At 40.4% G+C, this 19,396-nt stretch overlaps 2 protein-coding genes across 6 annotated transcripts in view; one reads left to right on the top strand and one right to left on the bottom strand.

The window, feature by feature from the left end:
• Nucleotides 1–690: 690 nt before the first annotated feature.
• CA1H5orf58 (chromosome A1 C5orf58 homolog) lies at nt 691–16,993 on the top strand. 5 transcript variants are annotated; one of them, XM_042992570.1, is made up of 6 exons: nt 691–780; nt 2,205–2,258; nt 3,007–3,100; nt 11,170–11,351; nt 15,658–15,732; nt 16,247–16,993. In XM_042992570.1, exons 2-6 carry the CDS (start codon nt 2,229–2,231, stop codon nt 16,379–16,381), a joined length of 516 nt encoding a protein of 171 aa, XP_042848504.1. In that variant the 5' UTR covers nt 691–780; nt 2,205–2,228; the 3' UTR covers nt 16,382–16,993. The 5 variants fall into 5 exon arrangements, 2 of the variants coding, with proteins under 2 accessions (XP_042848504.1, XP_015390976.1); XR_006220006.1 differs by having other exon boundaries at nt 719–780; nt 2,205–2,276; nt 11,170–13,510; nt 15,658–16,993; XM_015535490.2 differs by lacking the exons at nt 11,170–11,351; nt 15,658–15,732; nt 16,247–16,993 and adding an exon at nt 8,239–8,519.
• LCP2 (lymphocyte cytosolic protein 2) overlaps nt 9,915–19,396 on the bottom strand; it is a 45,653-nt gene continuing 36,171 nt past the window's right edge. The window contains exons 16-21 of the mRNA XM_007077646.3: nt 18,920–19,049; nt 18,088–18,137; nt 14,520–14,614; nt 13,837–13,914; nt 12,179–12,334; nt 9,915–10,652 (exon numbers count right to left, since the gene is read on the bottom strand). Coding sequence (XP_007077708.1) covers nt 10,530–10,652; nt 12,179–12,334; nt 13,837–13,914; nt 14,520–14,614; nt 18,088–18,137; nt 18,920–19,049 — 632 coding nt within the window. The 3' untranslated portion in view covers nt 9,915–10,529. The remainder of the gene's footprint in view (nt 10,653–12,178; nt 12,335–13,836; nt 13,915–14,519; nt 14,615–18,087; nt 18,138–18,919; nt 19,050–19,396) is intronic.

The following is a 19,396-nucleotide window of genomic DNA, read 5'->3' as shown; positions in this document are numbered from 1 at the left end:
CTGGTTCAAGAGGCTGCTGGGTATTTTAGGGGAGGCTTAGAGAAGGCAAAGACTTGTTTAGAAAGTCTAAGCCCATTCCCCATTCCCGAGGGCACTAAGAAATGTCTTTGAGCCAGCCCCAGAGATGGTAGTCCCAGAGAGTCCTCTGTAGTGCCAGAGAATCTAGCAAAGATGGCTTGAATCCCAGCTTCTCCACCGGCAAGTATTCCACTCTACTGTACTCTTCATTCACCTGTAAGGATTTATAAGAATGGTAATAGCGAACATTTATTGGGCACATCATCTGCCAAGTCCCTTTGATGCATTATCTCACTTAACCCTCAAAAGAAAACTAGAAGGTAGTTATTATGCCCTCCACATGATAGATGAGGACATTTGGACTCTAAATGATTAAAGAGCTTACCAGCACCTCTCTAGCTAAACGTAATGCTGGAGTCAGATTCAAACCTGAGCGGTTTCAGTCCAGAGTCTGGCCTTAATCACACTCTTTTACTGTTAAAACTGAATGCAGATTAAGGGCTGGGACTCACCTAGCACAGCGCCTGGCACACAGGAAGTAAAACGTCAACGCCTTTCCCTCTCTCCCTCTCAGCCCACAGGTCACTGCTAGTCACTTCCGGTCTCGCATCCAGAACTTTCTCCTACAGTGCCTTGCCTGGGACTACAACTCCCAGGATGCACCAGGTGGAGAAGCTGGCCAATCAGGAAGCACATTCCCCGCCATTACTTTCGGCCCCGCCCCACCTGCAGTCAGAGGTTTTGTGAGAGTTGGCTGGCCAGGTGGGTCTAGACAGGGTTGGCTTGTGGACAAAACGAGGTTACTGGGTCTCAAAAAAATCCTAATCAGGTTTGGGGAGGGGGCAGGCGGAGGCTGTTGAAATTTCCAGGCTGCTTCAGACTCCGTCGGCAGCGTCCGAGTGGGCAGGCCCTAAGGGCCTGAGGCTCCTCACTGCCACGGGTTGGATCTAGAAGGAACTGATGGTTGGGTGGATCCAGGCAGTGCAGGTGGTCGTCCCAAGGCCAGGGTCACGCCGGGCGCATTGTACATGCTACTGGTCTGGTTTGGGAGCAGAGGGGTTGTGGAAGCTTCAAGGGGGCTATCTTCAGTCACCAAGTGCCGGCTGGGCAGGCCAGCGGCACCCGGGGACTCCTCGCGGGTGGAGGTTGGGCTGAGGAGGAGGGGGTGGCCTTTAGAACAAATGCTCTAGGGATGATAATCCCTCCTCAGGTTGAGGGCCAGTACGAACTGTGCCTCCAGGCCTCCTGGTTGAAGGTTAGCGCCTTAGTTGCGTTAGTGTCTACAGTATCTTGGCCTCTTAGTCCACCATTTCCTCTGTCCCTAGAGCCTGCTCACCACTTGTCACTCCTGGGGAATGCCCTTTGACCGGCCTCTCCTTTTTCTGACCAATGGCCTAACCCAGCTCTCCAGTCCAGTGGGGTCCAGCCCCAGCTCTGCCCCTGACCCCACCCATCCAGGGGCACTCAAGGACGGCGGGAAACCCGACCGTGCTGGGGGGGCGGGGGGCGGTCAACTTTCTCGGGCATATCTCTATCCACTTAGTTTCTACTTGTCTCTTGGTTTTTTAATTTTAATTTTTTTTTTTTACAAACATTCTAAATTAAAAAAATTTGTTTAAATGTTTATTTTTGAGAGAGCAACAGACAGGGGAGAGGCAGAGAGAGAGAGGGAAACAGAATCCAAAGCAGGCTCCAGGCTCTGAGCTGACAGCACAGAGCCCAATGCAGGCTCTAACTCACTGAGGGTGGGATCATGACTTCAGCCTAGGTCAGATGCTTAACCAATTGAGCCACCCAGGCACCCCTATTCTTCATGTTTAAAGTTATTTCATCCTTTCCTTCCCCTTCCCTTCCCTATCTCTCCCTTCCCTTGCTTTCCTTCCCCTTCGTTTCCCTTCCTTTCTTTCCCTTTTCCCTCCTTTCCCTTCCTTCCCTTCATTTCCTTCCCCTTCCCTTCCCCTCCTCTACCCCTTCCTCTTCCCTTCTTTTCCCTCCCTTCCCTTCCCTCCCTCTCCCCCTCCCCTTCCCGTCATCTTTCTTTTTCCCTCAAACATAAATCTTTTGATTTGCTATACCCAACCAAGTAAGACAACTACCATTCCCTTTTTGGCTTGTAGGGTCTTGTAGGTGGGTGCAAAGTATATTTTATTCGTTGTTTGGAAAACAAAATTTTTATTTCTTTGTAGTGGCTCTGAAGTGAGTGATACAGGATGAATTTCTGGACTCAGGAGAAAGCAGAGGCAAGAAACTGACTTAAAGTTTAGTTTATTTTCATTATCTTGGACAAGCAGCCTGACCCATAATTACTCGCCTTTTACATTGCTGGAGTTGTGTGTGCTAATTGTGGGTTATTATTTCAAGTCTTTTTGAGACATTTCAGTGGCTAACATTAGTTTTTAGTAAACCTGTTTATGTGTTTGTATCTGATGCAATTGGTTAAAAATATGTACTATACATACAACATTATAACCTGTTGATTTACACATTTCAATTAACCAGGATTTTTTTTAAAAGTGTATTGCCCTGTGTCCCAAAATTAAAAGTGGCCATTTTACCATCTCGTTAGTTTATGAATTATAATTGAATCTTACTTTGAGTTTTACTGTGGACTTTATCCTTCAAAAATAAGTTAGAAAAATACACTGTCTTACATAAACAAAATTAAAGAAGGTTTTATATGACTACTTAATTCTAAGATAGTTTATAAGTGCTGAGGCTTTCTGAACAGGGGACATCTGCATTTCGGTTGTAAGGGTCCCATCATGTTATCTGGTTCCATTAAAGAAGAAACCTTATCCTATGAATCTTTGGAAAGTATAAACAAGTTGATGCATCACTATGTTAGAATTCTCACCATTATATTTGTTCACAATGCTTTCAGTTCTGAAATAACAGATTTTCCTTTTAGAAATACTTGAAAATTTGAGTGTTTTCAAAGTGCACATAAATGCCTCTGATTTATTCATCTTGCTTCTCTTTTAAAATCAGATGTTTAAGAATAATGTTACTGACCATAAGCTAAACATGGAAGCCATAATTAAAAACATTAACATGATTTCTTTGGAGTTGAAGAAGATGCAAGGTAAGTGTGAAACCACCAAATTAAAATGTTTGCATGCCATAGTTATAAAACCAACAGTAGAGCCAAATTGTGCTTCTACAGGGATATAACTGAATTTTGCCTACTAATTAGGATTTCTATAATTTTCAGAAATGCTTACATTGTAATATGAACTAGATCTCTAAAGAAAAATTGTGTTTGAGAATTTTCCTGGGAGTTAGCTGACTTGAATTCCCATCCTTGACACTAACAAGCTTATGCTCTTGTCTAACCTTCTAAATTTACTTCTCTTCCTTCTCTTCAGTAAACTATTGCACGATGGTGTCACATTCTGCAACATTCATTGCCTCCATCCACTAATCCTTTTAAGCCCCTAAGGTTCCTTCCAAATTAAAAATTATGAGTTTGTTTGATTCTGTGAGTTAAGGGTACTTCATTTTAAACAGATTCATAGAGTAGGATTAGACCTTACAGTTCATGATGTTTAGTCATTCACCTCACAGACATTCTCTTATTTTACCCCAGACATGTAGAATTTCCATGATTGAGTATTTTTAGGGACAGTCTATCCCTGACCAAATATTTCCTGTGTTGGAGAACCCCCTATCTCACCAGTTCAGCCTCTTCCTGTTTAGACAGTTCTTCCTTATGGACTAGCTGAAATCTATTCCCCTCTTCCTTCCCCTGGAAGGGGACCTTCCCCTGGTCCTATTTCTAAATGGGAAACTTCAGTAAATATTTAGTTATTCTTCTTATGATAGCTCTTGGATATTTGAAGATAGCTTCTCTGTAACTGACAGTTACAAGGAATTCAGCTACAAACAACAAAACACTTTAATGTGGCTTATACAGTAAGGAAATAAAAGGATCCAAGGTAGGGTAGCCCCAGAATTAATTCAGAATTTTTTTTTAATTTTTTTTTTAATGTTTACTTATTTTTGAGACAGAGAGAGACAGAGCATGAACGGGGGAGGGTCAGAGAGAGAGGGAGACACAGAATCTGAAACAGGCTCCAGGCTCTGAGCCATCAGCACAGAGCCCGACGCGGGGCTCAAACTCACGGACCGTGAGATCATGACCTGAGCCGAAGTCGGACGCTTAACCGACTGAGCCACCCAGGCGCCCCAATGTTTATTTAGTTTTGAGACAGAGAGAGACAGAGCATGAATGGGGGGAGGGTCAGAGAGAGAGGGAGACACAGAATTGGAAGCAGGCTCCAGGCTCTGAGCTGTCAGCACAGAGCCCGATGCGGGGCTCGAACTCGTGAACCACGAGATCATGACCTGAGCCGAAGTCGGACGCTTAACCAACTGAGCCACCCAGGCACCCTTCAGATCACTCTTTGGTTGTCTTTGCTTCATTCATCATCTCTCGAAACCAATCTCAATGATACAGCAAGAATTTTCTTTCTAAAATGTGACTCATTAGCTCATTCTTGCCCCACAATAAAGTCCAGACCTCCTAGAATGGACTATAAGACCTCTTGAGATCAGGCCCCTGCCTACCTTTACAGTATCTTATCATTCTTTTATCCCAGCACACTGTGCTACGGCCATACTGAACTATTTGCACATCTACATAGTTCCTCTTTTTTCGTGTCTGTATCTTAACAGATGCATCTTCTGAAATGCCCCACTGCTCTACCCCCTCCTCCACCCCACCAGGTTAACTGCTACTTATTAGTCAAGGTTACTTACATTGGAAAAACTTTTTTAAGCAAGCGTGTTATCTCTTACGTTTTCATATTACCTGTCACACTGTGTTATAATTGCATGTTTACTTACTTTTCCTGTCCCTGCTCAACAGTAAGCTCCTTAAGGGTATTCCTGGCAATTAACACAGTGCCTTGATATAATAAGTTCTTGGAAATGTTTATTAAATGAATAATCGTTTTCTGGATGCTTGCCCCCATTTAAAACAGAGAAGCTTTAGGGGCACCTAAGTGGCTCGGTGGGTTGATCATTCGACTTCGGCTCAGGTCATGATCTCACAGCTCGTGAGTTTGAGCCCCGCGTTGGGCTCTGTGCTGACAGCTCGGAGCCTGGAGCCTGTTTCAGACTCTCTGTCTCCCTCTCTCTCTGCCCCTCCCCCACTAGTGCCATGTCTCTCTCTGTCCCTCAAAAATAAACATTAAAAAAATGTTTTAAACAGAATCTTTAGATTTCTCTCCAACTTGATTATCTAACTATTCTACTTTGGGGATTATTCTTTTGTGAAGTAAAATAGAACTAGTAAATATGATGGTTGTGTTCCTGAGAAGCTGTGGGGTAGGTCAGGCAGTTAGGATATGGGGACTTGCAGAGCTAAAGTACTTCTGGGCGGACTTCTGGTAAACGTGGAAGATTAAATGAACAACATTCCTTTCAGCCACACTTCCTTCTCTAAATAATAATGTCAGTAGCTGACACATAACATTTATTATAATCCAGATACTTTTCCAAGAGCCCTGTATAAACAGATTCAATTGTCGTTACAACCTTGTGAGGTAGGAATTCTACCATTGGCATTTATGGCTACAGAAACAGGTAGAGAAGTTAACTAACTTTCCCAAGGTCACACAACTAGTCACTAGTAAACTTGACATTTAAATTTAAAGTGATTTTAAAGAGACAAAAATCAACAAGGAAAAGAGCTCTCAAAAAAAGTTAATAGTGAAATAGAAAGCAAGTTGAGGTAAACAGAAAAGTCTGAACGCAAATGTCCAAAAATTTGAACTGTGAGCTGGGTAAAGCCAACGAACGACCCCAAAGACTCAGTACATGGTGGCACCAGAATCCTCTGGAAGTAGGGGTAGAGGTGGAGCTAAGGACAGGAAGGCTGGTTAAATGTTTAAGAAGTTGTAGACCCCTAAGTTCTCTTCCCTTCTCTGCATAACTAGGCAACTGTTCCTTCTCTAGGACAGAAAACTTGAGGCTTATTCCCTAAGAGGCTCTGTGGCCTGGAGCCACTAGCCACAAGTTGAAGGAAAGAGTATTATACTGAAAACAAGGGTATTAGGACAAAGTTTACATATTGAATTATAAGACCCTCTAGCTTTCTTTTCCCACTTGGCTACAAAACCTTGGCAGCCAGATTTATGCCTTCAAGCAGATTTTTCTTTCAGGAATTTGACCAGTCTAAGAGAAAAACAAACAAACAGAAAAAACAACTAAAGGTACTGATAGCAGAAGTTCCCCCCAACAAAATACCCAGCCAGCTCACCTCCCAGTAGAGCCTACCATAGGCACAGAGTTTCCAGTAGTCTTTAGTGCCATAGTTTTAAGTATGAGCAGATAGCTCTGATGGAATAGATACTTAATGGAAGCATCTAATATGAAAAGCAGAGACAAAGTCAGTACATAGATTCAGTCAATGAGGAAGACACAGAAATCATGAAATGAGATGAAAACTCCCAAGAAACTGTCAATAGCTAAAGGGAAGTAAGAAAAGATGCTATGTCCATGAAACAGGAACATGATCCTAGGAAAAATAGTTTAGAGAAGGGAATTCTTGGAAATTAAAAGTGTGACAGTAGAAATAAATTCTGTAGAAGGGCTTAAAGATAAAATGAAGACAATCCCCTAGAGTGTAGAGCAAAACAATTAGAGATGGAAAGTTATAGGGAGAAAAAATGATAAGATCAGTCAAGGAAGTTCAACATTCAGTAGATAGCAGTGTTAGAAAGGAAGAACACAGACAGTGCATGGGGAGGAATTCATTAAAGAAATAATCTGAGAAAAATGTAAAAAGCTGAAGGAGAGGAGTTTCTATAATGAAAGAGCCCAACACAGTGGTTGAAAGTAGACCCCCAAGGTACAATACTATGAAATTTTGTTCTGGAAAAACAGATCCTTGAAGTTTCTAAAGAGAAACAATGATTAAGAACTAAAATCATGAAAATTCTCACAGCAACACTGGAAGCTAGAAGAAAATGTGGCAAGGCCTTTGAAAATCTGAAGAAACATGATTTCCAATCTAGATTTCTATAGTCACTATTAAGCATTGGTGTAGAGAAAGAAATTTTCACACATAAGTTTACCGCCTTCAGGAAGTTACTGAGGTCCTATTCCATCCAACAAGGTAGCAGACCAAAAAGAGAAAGAAACGAAATTCTGGAAAAAGGATACTCCACACGTGGGAGGGGTGGAAAGAATCTCTGGGATAGTGGTGAACGGAGTTGAGCAGTCCAAGAGAACAGTCAGTCCAGACCAGAGTGGATCAGAAGGCTCTAGGAGAAGATAGACTTTTCAACAGTTGGACAGCTAAGGCATCTGACTATACCAAAAGGAGATCTGCACAAATATATTTGGAATATATTTATGATAATTAAGTAATGAAAAAAATTAACCGTGATTGGGTGGTACCATGCAAGAAGGGAAATGTACTGCAAAGTTCAGCTGTGAAGCATATTTATATAATCAAAAATTTTTAACCTTTAAATATTGAGCTAGCAAAAATTGTATTCTTAAGTACTCTCTAGGGGAGTGGGGGTGAGTGAAAAGGGCTGTATCTTAATCTTCTGTAGTCAGAAGGAGGTAGATAATACCTACAATTGAAAAAATAAAATATACATGTCATTTAGAGATACAGAGGCAAATACTAACCTGCCCTCAAACAAAGCCAGAAGACACTAAATACAGACATATACAACAACAAAGCAAGAAAAGCAATATAAGCAGGAAGAAAAGTTAAAAGTAGTTGCCTCTTGGAGATACAAACTATTTTTTGTAACATGCCTTATAGATCTATTTGATTCTGTATACATATATAACAAAAATAGTAAGTTTAAAAAAAAGCATAAATCAAATGTGTATAACTCAAGTTGCAGTTTAGTAAGACAGTGTACAAGTTGAACTAAAGAGCCTGCTAGCTAATTTTTATGTCATGCTTATTTTATAGTACATAAATTTGACTTTGTCATAATGGGGCATAGTTAATTGTGGTCCGATCAATAATCACTTAGGAGAAAACTTAAGAATGAGAAATAGCTAGTATAAGTAATAATAGGGGTCCCTGGCGGGCTCAGTCAATAGACCATGCAACTCTTGATCTTGGGGTTGTGGGTCTGAGCCCCATGTTAGGTGTAGAGATTACTTAAAATCTTTAAAAAGAAAGTCATAATAGTTGTCTCTGATGTATGTGCTCCAAGATAGTATCTTCTATTATTTTGTTTTACACAGAGCTCTCCCAGTTGCTGCTTTGTGACCTTACTTTACATTTTAATCATCCTCTGAAGACAGATGACTTAGAGGAAACAGAAGGAAAACCGCCCCTCTTTGATGAATCTAAAATATCAGATGTGTCCTTTGCTTCTAACAGCTTTTCTGTCTGATTTCTTTTTATTTGTTGTGAATTTATAACTGTATTTATTGTGGACTTAACACATATTTGGGAGAATTAAGTTTACTAATATATTTAATATGATAAAAAACAAAATAAAAATATGAATTGTAAATAATCACTTAATATTCTTGAAGGCTGTTTTATTGTTTTAATGTTTCAAGGAATGGCTATTTCACTAGTGACAAGAATATAACATAGGAAATTGGCCATGGGGCATTTCTTATCCTTTATTTTATGCTTGAATTTGGCTCATTTTGAAAGAGAGTTAACCAAAATTGTAAGCAGATGGAAATAGAGTTTGTATTAATCAGATCTCTCCTGGTAACAAATGCCAAAAACAACTCAGGCTAACTGAAGCATTTATTGGGTCATGTGGTTTGGAAGTCCACATGGTTGAAATAGATTTCAGGGACTCTACTAATTTACCGCGTGTCTGTAGCCTGGTTCTAGTTCTATGCATTGACCTCATCCTCTTCTGTTATAGGCTGGTCTACATATGGCAGGGAGAAGAGGGTAGAGGCATGGCAGCCGACATGATTCACTACCAAATCGTTGCTTTGAAGTCTACTACCTCCTTCATTGTAGAGATTTTCAAGCATAAAGGATAGCGTACCATAAAGCATGACACAGGGTCAGCTCCCAGTGTCTGCTATCCTCACCACCCAGCTCCTTGTTTAACATAGAATAGGCACTAAATAAATGCTTGTTGAAATCCTCTTGAGTAAACTTGTAAATGAATGCAGATTTTTCAGCTTTAGAACTCCCAAGCTGCAGATCCTAAACTGAGAACTCCCAGTTTGTAAGGATGAAACTTGATGAAGAAACATTATCATCATCATACTTGTTATCTTAGCAAACCATCAGTTTTACCCACGTGACTTCCAAGCCCCCTTATGTTCTATTAATTAGCTTATGAAAATGAACATGCAGGATACCTTTTGCCACTCGAAAACTCGTAGATGAAGCAGAGAAGGCAAGAATTTTTGTTGTTAATAAAAGTTATGGAATAATAATCAAGGCCCCAAAGGGGAAAACTTGAAGAACAACCGAGTGCCTGGTTTTTGTTGTGCTAAACACCTACTACTGTGTGTTAAGTGAGATATGTAAGCTGAAGCCAAGAGCTGAATTGCTTCAAAGGATTTATAAAGCCTTTTTAGGAAGGATGATGAGAAGGGCCTTATGGTCGAGTTGTCAGGGGATAAAAGAGATAGAAGAAAGGCCTCTAATAGGAAAGCCTGATCACATTTTTCTGTGTATATGCATTGCTCTTTCATCTTTGCAGTAAGACTTTGGTAAAATCCGCATCACTTGAAAATGCTTTTGGAGTTGTGGGAGGTGCAGGGGTGGTGGGGTGTGTCGGTATATGATGAACTTACATCAGATCTATTTGACACCCAAGCCTCATCTCTGAATGTAAAATGATTTCTTCTGGTATTTGTAGCTTAAGTTTTCTTTAAAACTAAAATGCAAGAGCAGGGCCTAAAGAGAGTTAATAGTTTTAGGGACACAGAAGTAAAGCAAAAGGTAAATTCATTTTAATCCTAGGAAGTTATCCTATCATACATTTACCTTTTCATAAAAAAGTACACAAAAATCCCCCCAGCAAAATACACCAAATAAGAAAGAATGAAATAGTTTGAAGCCTCTTAAATTATTGCTGCCGAGAAAGTGAATGTTAGAAATTTTCAAATTATATATATAAAACCCATGATTGCCTCCTACTAACAAAGGTTTGGCTATAAAAAAAATCAGTTTTATGTGATACCAAAAACTATTTGTTGCAGTGTTTTTAAACTTGCTCCAAATTATTTCTGTCACCGTGTAAACTACTGTACTTCGAAACGGGCATTCCAAAATACACATGTTTTAAATGAGTTATTACAGGCCCCTACTAGACTTCAAGTGTGAACATCATGCACTTCACAAACATTGAAGAAGAATAAATAAATTAGGAGATATTTGACAGTCTTCATTTCAAACACTTTTTTATGCGAAAGGTCAAAACGCTGTGTTCACGTTGAGGGGTTCGATCCAGTCCTAAGTGTTGGTCCCTTCAGCAAGGTTGACTGATCTTCCCCTGATGGCAGCATAGCCAGGAGGAAGCTTCCTTGTCGGCTTGGCTAACGTGCTAGGGATAACCTGCAGAATGCGTTAACGTGCACTGGTATCTGGAGCCTCGGTTTTTCCCGTCAATGAGCAGAAGTGGCATTTTCCTGAAGTAGTCGATGATATCTGACACAGACAAAAAGTCCTAAAAATTCAAAATAAGGAGATAAGTCAACGTTGGAATGAGTAGAGAAGCCAAGCATTTGAATTTCACTCTTAGTTTGTTTTTTTTTTTTATCTGCATAAGATCCTACCTCTTCAGTTATGAGGATGGCGAGGAAAAATATGTAAAATTTGGCAAATATTTTCATGATTTCTCTACAGAACTTTGAAAAAATAATTTTTCAACATCCAACAAATTATGGATAAAAGACAATGTAAATATTTGTGTGTATGTATATATGTATTTTAACTTCATGGGGGTCATAAATATATAGGAGGTCTAACTGTGATACCTTTGCCTTAGAATTGCTCTGTTTGTGTTTTTGATTTTGGTTTCTGTATCCCTACTTCACTCTCAATCACTAATAGTGGGAGGAGCTATAAGGAATCAGGAGGGCAGACAGTGTCCCGGTGTCTGGAGGTGATAACCTGTAGCATTGCACAATGGTTCCTACATGATCTCTCTGCTGTGCCTTCACTGTCATCTCTACACTCCCCAGGACTCTGCAGCCAAGTCTTCACACCCATTGCCTTTATCACGTTATCCCTGATGGCCAGGCTGGAATACAACCCATCGAGCCTCCTAGACATGGGTCAGAATCACATCGGGTCCCCAGACAGGATTATGCGCTTCCTCCAAGACCACTCTGCTGGATGCCGCCTTCCAGGGCTGCGGCCTGTGGTGAGCACTTCTGTTTTTCCACACCAGACCGACAAATTCTGGAGGGCAGACATCTATCTCTCTGCTTCTACAGCAGCGATGCAGCTCTAGCCACACTGAACTAGTGATTGAAACATTTGACCAGAATCATATGTTTTTTTCCACTCATTTACATGATCATAACTTTGGAGTAGAGTCTAAGGGCTAGCTGTTTTTCATTCTGGAAATGTTTGATTCGACTGATCCTCCTCTTGGACCTTTGAACTTAAAGAACATGTTTGGGGCTTACGTTTAGCTGTTAGCTTCCTTGCAGAAGCAGTTTTTTTTGATTACCATCCAAAAAGTAATTAGCATAAACATTGACCAAACAGAGGAAAATTTCTTTCAAGTGAGAAATGACCCAAGTATTGAAATAATCACAACAAGAATTCCATTTTTCTTACTCTTTTCCAGATGTAAATTTTAAAATACAGCCTTGTAAATATGCTGCAATCTTACATTAAAATTATGTTACAGAGGTGAATGAAAGAGGGGGCTTATCTCTGATACCATCTAACTGTATATTTTTTTAATTTGAATGTTAATTTTTTTAATTTTAAAACTTACACATGTGATTTTAGACTAGTTGGAATAGAAGATATAAGAAAGACTCCATGGTAGAGGTAGCTGTTGTTACTTTGTTTTATTTCCTTCCAGTAAAGGAAGGGCTTCACCAATGTGATTTAACTCTGTAAAGTTGCGGGAGAGTATGAACCCCCAAAGAATGTTACAGCAAGTTTCCATAGAGGTAGGTATGCAGAATAGCATAAACAACGATTTGGGTACATTTTACAACTGAAATTCCTTACCTCTTTACCTCGGAGTCCAGTTCCCAACAAGTAAACTTGGCTTTCCTCTTGGTAACGGATCTGGATGTTGTAAACTTTATCTTTGTACAACACCATGAGGACATACGGATTGGTTATTGTTTTTTTAGAGCTGTCTCTAACGAGAAAAGTGCCATCCTAAAAGAATAAATTCTTATTATTACGTGAGCAATACATGGCAATACTTCTGTTGCCTGTAAGAGCAGTAGACAAGACTCGAGAGATCTGGAAACTTACCAGTTGCCAAGACAGTGAACATTTAGTGCCCTGAACCGTTACAGCCCCATGTGTCACAGATTTCTTGGTTGTCAAGAGGCAGCAAAGATTGTATCAGAGAAATTTCCAAATTCCAAAGAGACTTTTTGAAGTCTCTTGATAAAAAAGTCGCTTTTTTTTTTTCAGTTATAAAACAAATTATAGGTGGTTGAGTGGACAAAGGGCCAGACAAAATAAGGACTTTATTGGTTAACTAAAGATTTATCTTCCTACTCCTGGGAACTAATTCCCTAACCCTTACTTTCCACAGCCAAAGTCAGAAAACACCCAAATGCCTATGACATTCATCCATTTTAAAACCTCGTGATCTCCACATAAAATGTTCACCATTAAATATCTGAACATAAACAAATGTGAACTGTCTTGTGTTCTTATCACCTTTTTTTCCTATTTACTGAAATAATGTGATTTGTCCTGTACTTTAAAATGTCATTCCATAAATTATTGTACATAATACTAATACTGTAAAGATCTAATATTAAAATAGGATTAATTAGTAAGGCAGTGTTTAAACCACTCCCTGCTTTGTATACTGAATCATGATGGCTTTAAAGAGCCTTCAATCTGCAATAATGGCTTTCCTTTGTTCTTCTTATTCCAGTTGAGTAAATTCCATTCAGAATATCTTCTGTTCAACAAATACACCTGTGGACCAGTGATTCACAGCCTAGAATTTAGAATTTAGAGTTTTGGAGACCCAGAACCCACACAAAATGCCTGACTAAATAAATCAGAATCTCTCCAGGTGAAATCCAGGAATCAGAATGTTTAAAGTTTCTCAGGTGACTTAAATGTGCAGCGAAGATTGAGAACTATTCTTACAGACTCAAGATGTGAGAGATGAAGGATCTTTGCTCTTCTTTCTCTGATAAATAGATTTAAGGTTAAGATTTGGTGCCAGATCACAGGAAATCTGGTTAAGAACAGCTAGAAATTTCTAGGGAAAAGGGCAAAAACTTGCTGCTGCCTGTCTCCATAATGGATCCCTTCACATCAATGTGGATGGCAGTTGTATATTAAAAAATGAAGATGCTAACGGTAAGATGTTAGAAGTTTGGGGGAAAGGGCCTCCTTTTGATAAGGTATGCTTCCTGTGACAAGACAGATGCTTTTTGTTAATAGAAGCTCCTTGGATTCTGCCAGCCGAATGACTGCCTTAATTTAGATTTTTCCCAGATCCTGGGAATCATTGCTATGGATGCTGGTGGGTGTAAATCTGCTACTAATGGGTCCCCTTGGTATAACAGCATGAATATCACCTAGCAGAATTCCTAGCCCATAATTGGTGCTCAATAAAAGACAGCTCCTTTTTTCTCCTCCCATTAATATTTATAACTACTTAAAAATAAACTTTGGCACAGTACCTGGTTTATCTTTCTAAGAGCAGCTTCCGCCTCTGGTCGGGTAATATAAGAAACGTACCACTCTTCATTTAATGAGTTCTGAAAATGTAAATTTTTAAAAACTGAATAAATTTTGCAGTTATATGTGTAAGCGAAAAGAAAAGCCTCCAAGTAATCATTTTCATAAATCACCACCTCAATTCCATGAGCTTTGAAACATTTGCTTTCTTAATTTGAATATAGAATCACTTAGGTGGGGCTAAATAGAAGATATTCTGCATGAACTGCTTTTTATCATGGTTGTAAAGGTAGTTGTGAATAAGCATTCCGTATATAATGGAACCTTTAATCAGGAAAGATAGAGATGTATAATTTCTTCAGTTTACTATAGTATATTTAATAAAAAATTGGGGTTAATGAGCAGTTAAGTGACTTACTCAAGGTCATAAACTAGAAGACAAATGAAGAATAGGATTATTTTTCTCGTTAAATACAAAGCACACATTTGCTATTGGAAGAGCCTGGAAAAATACCAAGGAGAAAGAACATATTTTTCATTTGGATCCTCCCCTTTAATTTTTTTTTTCACTAAAAAAAAATTAAAGGTAATGTAAATAATAATAAAAATACAAAGGAGTATACAATGGGAGCTTTGGTTATTTGCTGGGGAAAAAATAAAATAACACGAAAATGTGCTTTATTACCTCTTCTTCCCCAGGAGACCGTGGTCGAGGTTTGTTTGGAACTGGTAAGGAAAAGTTTCTGCTTTCAGTTCTGGGAGGTGGTCTATTGCCAAGGCCTTCAAAAGTATAACATTTTGAAAGTTAATTTGCTGTAAGCTATTTTTCATTTTCTGTCATCACACATTTTCCCCCTAAAATGCCCTTGCAATTGTTCCCAGCACTTTAGAAACAGTTTAAAAAGCCATAGCTTCAAAAATAATTTTCACCTGTTCAAAACCACAAGGGCAGGGGGCCTGGGTGGCTCAGTCGGTTAAGTGTCCCACTTTAGCTCACGTCATGATCTCACAGTTGGTGAGTTCCAGCCCCACATTGGGCTCTGTGCTGACAGCTCAGAGCCTGGAGCCTGCTTCAGATTCTGTGTCTCCCTCTCTCTCAGCCCTTTCCCCCGCTCGCACTCTCTCAAAAATAATAAATAAACCTTAAAAACACACACACACAAGGGCTGTTGGCTGTGCAGGCATTGTTCTGTAGACATACCAGTGAAACTTTGAGAATAGTTCCACAAATGTGAGTGATTTCTTACACGGGAATGTTACATAATATAAAATAACTAGTCCATTAATGAAAAAGTCACCGTAGTTTAAATATAATCATCACATTTTTCAGATTTTACAGACTCCAGCAATCCAGAAGGGGTTCCCAGCCACTGATAGGATGATAATGCAGTAATAAAGATGATTATGTTCTCATTGTTTACACAAAAAGAAATGTAAATTACCTAAGACAAAGTGAAATTACCTTGAAAATACTGTCAGTGTCTAGAACCAGTTTGCTACCTACTGTTCTTTACTGAATTTTCTAAAGAGGTAGAAGTGTTCAGCTCTCACAGAAGCCCTTACCAACTACCTGATCAATGAGGAAGTCTTTGTTAGGCACCTGTAAACTTCCCTAACATGGTATTTTCTCGTTTACGGTTCCCCGAAACTTTCTGAGGGTGTTTCCTAAACTCAGGAAAGGTTTGATTGTGTTGATTTGTAATTGCCAAGGCTGTTTTCTGTATGCCAGGACAGCTGTTAAGAACTGAAAAATTGTGTGAGCCGAATGTTCTCTGAATTATTCATGTGTCATTCATTCATTTATTCAACAAATATTTTTTCAGCACTATGCTGCCCAGGACTTGAGTAAGGCACCCGTGGACCCTTCCTTTAATCTTCACAGCAACACTGCAAGACGGGTATTCCCTTCTTTTTGAGTATGAGGAAACAGAGAGTCTGAATGAATCGTGTGCTCCTAGTGGCAGAGTCAGGACTTCAACCCGTGATTCCCAAACATTACTGGGCATAAGAATCCCAGGGAGAATTTGAACCACCCAGTCTGCATTTGACAAGCACTCCAAGTGGTTCTGCAATGGGGTTGTTCTGCCATCCACAATATGCCTGCCCGGGTTGCTGAGCGAGGAGAATTACATGGGAAGGGCTGAAGTGCCCTGAGTCATGCTGGCATAATTGTTTACCATGGCGTTCATTGCCTCCTTCTAAATAAGCAGATCAGATGGCCCTGAACTGTTGATCTTCCTTCTTAAGTCTCCCATGGCCTAAACAGATTTTCCCTATCCCCACCTTCACAGTCCAACATGGCAGGGGCTTTTATACTGTGTATTGAATGAATGCAACCTAACTGTATAGTTAACAAATATAACCAAAGCCTATCCTGCATGGAATTATTCTCTTCTACTTCTGCATTTGCAGGTCAGCACCATAAAGTCATATTTGCAGCAGACAATATACTACTTTTTATTGCATCCACACACTGCCCTTACTATTGAGATCTTCAAGGGAGCTGGAGTGGGTTTTTGGCTAATACACAGACCATTCTTTATGTAACACTGGAGCAACCAATGGAGAAGACTGAGGACCAGGTGTCCTACCTGTCTTAGGGGAAAAAGGATCAATTTTGATTAAGGTAAGCATTCCTCTCCAGATCATATTACTATATTATTTTATCAAGAATCCCCAACACCAATCCTAAAACTGGGTGTCTGTGGAACTTACTTTGAGAGACACGGCTATAAGTGAAGTGTCTGAACCTTAGATGCCTGCAGAAGCCAGGCAAGTAACACAATGTGGGTTCGCAAAACGCAGTGAGTTGTGGACACTATGGAAAAGTACGAGACGTGAGGGCAACGGCAGAAACCACATAGTAGTCACTATACCCTCAAATGCTTAGGAAGCATTAAAAACATAATGGATTTCATTGGTGTCAGCAATAGGATCTCACACATATATGGGATAATGTATTCAACTGAATGTAATAGATGTGCTCCTAAAAAAAGTCTTCACTCTTGAGCAATGATTCAAGTACTAATAAGCTTTTCTATTTATAACACACACCGGTGTTCTAGAATGTATGTGTACTATGACCAAAAAAGGGGGGGAGGGTTCCTCACAGCATTTAAAAAATTTTCAAGTCAACCTTTATGGGGGCACCTGGGTGGCTCAGTCACTTAAGCATCAGACTTCAGCTCCAGCTCATGATCTCACATTTCATGAGTTCAAGCCCCATGCCAGGTTCGGTGCTGACGGCTCAGAGCCTGGAGCCTGCTTTGGACCCTGTGTCTCCCATCACTCTCTGCCCCTCCCTCCCTCCTTTTCTCTCTCTCTCTCTTTCAAAAATAAACATAATTTTTTTAACTCAACCTTTAAAAATCAGGTAATTTCATATTAAAAGCCACACTTCCAGTATTTCTTGAAAAAATAATCAGAAAATCTGGCAACGCTAGGCAAGTTTCCTGGAATGAAGAAAATCTATTTACTAGAGCTGGGTAACTTTCCACAGTCATTTGACACTCGGTCATTCAAGAAACATTTTTAAAAGTCCCTAGCATGTGCCAATCACTTGCAAGTCCCTAAGGCTAAAACAGAAACAGTCTAGTCCTACCTTGTAGGCCTTTGCTGCTACTCAAAGTGGTCCATGGACCAACAGTATCAGCATCACGAGAACTTGCTAGAAATGCAGAATCTCCTACCCTACCCCAGACCCACTGAATTAGAATCTACGTTTTAACATGATTCTCAAGTCATCTGTATTCATACTGAAGTTTCAGAGCACTGTCAGCAAAACTTGTCATGGACACCAGAGAAGGTATTATTCACAATGTAAGTCTCATCCAGACTTACTGAATCAGAATCTTGGGGGGGTTGTATTCTCGTAATCTGCATTTTAAACACGGTCCTCAACACAACTCAAGGGTGGACTCATTATAGAAACCTAAAACTACAGAGCAAGCCAAGCACTACCCTGAGCACCATGTAAAAAGAGCAGGGAGGAAAACCTCTATGTGGGAAGACGAAGGCCAAGGCTGCCTTTCTGAGGTGGGGTGTGTGTGTGTGTGTGTGTGTGTGTGTAGCATCCTCGCATTCCAACAGCCCTTGGCACACCACAGAAACTGAATTAAGTACTGAGTGAGAAAACAGATTTTCCAGCTTTTAGGAAATAACCGAACCTTTGCCCAAAGGCTTTGGGACAGGTTAGGAATCCAGTCATGGAGACATGTTGCCTGGAGTAGGTCACTAGAGCCCAGAGTACAAACCTTGAGAGAAGTATGGCGGCAGGGAGGCGCTCTGCGGAAAACCACTGTTACTGCGGAGACAGAAAAGAACTGAATTGAGTTGCGCTGGGCTGAAGAGGCTGATGGGGAAGGTGGGTTAGAGAAACCCGCCGACAATGCTGCTTCCTTCATGACTACTGCCAGTTCTCTCTGTAGCTGCGGCAGCTGAGCAAAGAGGAGGGGCTGGTGGGGCACATCTCACTACTACCCCAAATTCTAACAGACTCCACCAGCCAAAACAACATAACCTGTAAAGGGTATTGGAAGGTTGTTTTTAAACTTGGCTGTTGTTTTTAAAGTTGGGTGCCTGGGTGGCTCAGCCGGTTGAGTGTCCGATTTCAGCTCAGGTCATGATCTCACAGTTGGTGGGCCCTGAGAAACACTGTTGCTATTGAGAAAGTGGGCCTGTGGGGACAGAGCCTGTGCAGTGAATTCGCACATCAGCTAGGTCCTTGCATCCACGATCTGGATGAACTCCAAGCACCTAAGTTAATTGGGTTTCTCGAGTGTTCGTTTTAATTCACCAAGTGAAAATATTCCCTTGAAACCCTGCCCAAGGGTCCATTCTGCCTCAGTGACCATGGGGCAGTCAATTCTGTATGCCTCCAACCCCAAGCTCAGAGACTCCAAGAATAGCAGTGGATTAACATGTGTGGGTCCTTATGCTCAGTTTGATTTTGTTCCTGAAGACCCAAAATGTTCTGGCCTGACTACCACTGGCTCATTTCTTTCTTTCCCAACCCACCAGACATTAGTTCTTTTGAGTGGACCTGGGGGTGATGTTAAGTTAGCACTGAATGACGTTACCACAGACCTTTCGGAGAATGCTCCCGGCATGTGAGGTGATGGGAGGGTGTGCTTGGGCGATAGCTTGGCAGATCTGGAAGGAAAAGTATTGGAGCTCATGGAGAGCATTGTGGGCTGAGGCAAAGGTCTTTGATGCACTGTGGGGGAAAAGGAAAAATAAAACAGCTTGTCAGCATCCAGGTGTCACAGGAACATTCCAGAACTGCTCCCAAGTTAGAAACCACTAGTCCACAGAGAGATAGAAAAATCCAAAAGATCCAACATAATTAGGAAGTGGTACAATGGAATCCCAACCCCAGGACTTTTCTAGATGACTTACTACCTTAGAATGCATTAAAATGTTGCCATTCTATATCATTCTCTATAATATGCATTTATTTTATTTTTTCATTTGTGAAACACTACCTTGGCAGAAAATTGTCAGTTGGAAACCATATGAATTTCAGAAATGATTCACAAGTTTTGTTTTATGTAAGCCAAATTT

The sequence above is a fragment of the Panthera tigris genome, chromosome A1 (genome assembly GCF_018350195.1).
Source record: "Panthera tigris isolate Pti1 chromosome A1, P.tigris_Pti1_mat1.1, whole genome shotgun sequence".
Classification (NCBI taxonomy): Eukaryota; Metazoa; Chordata; class Mammalia; order Carnivora; family Felidae; genus Panthera; species Panthera tigris.
This window is presented reverse-complemented; position numbering and strand designations above follow the sequence as displayed.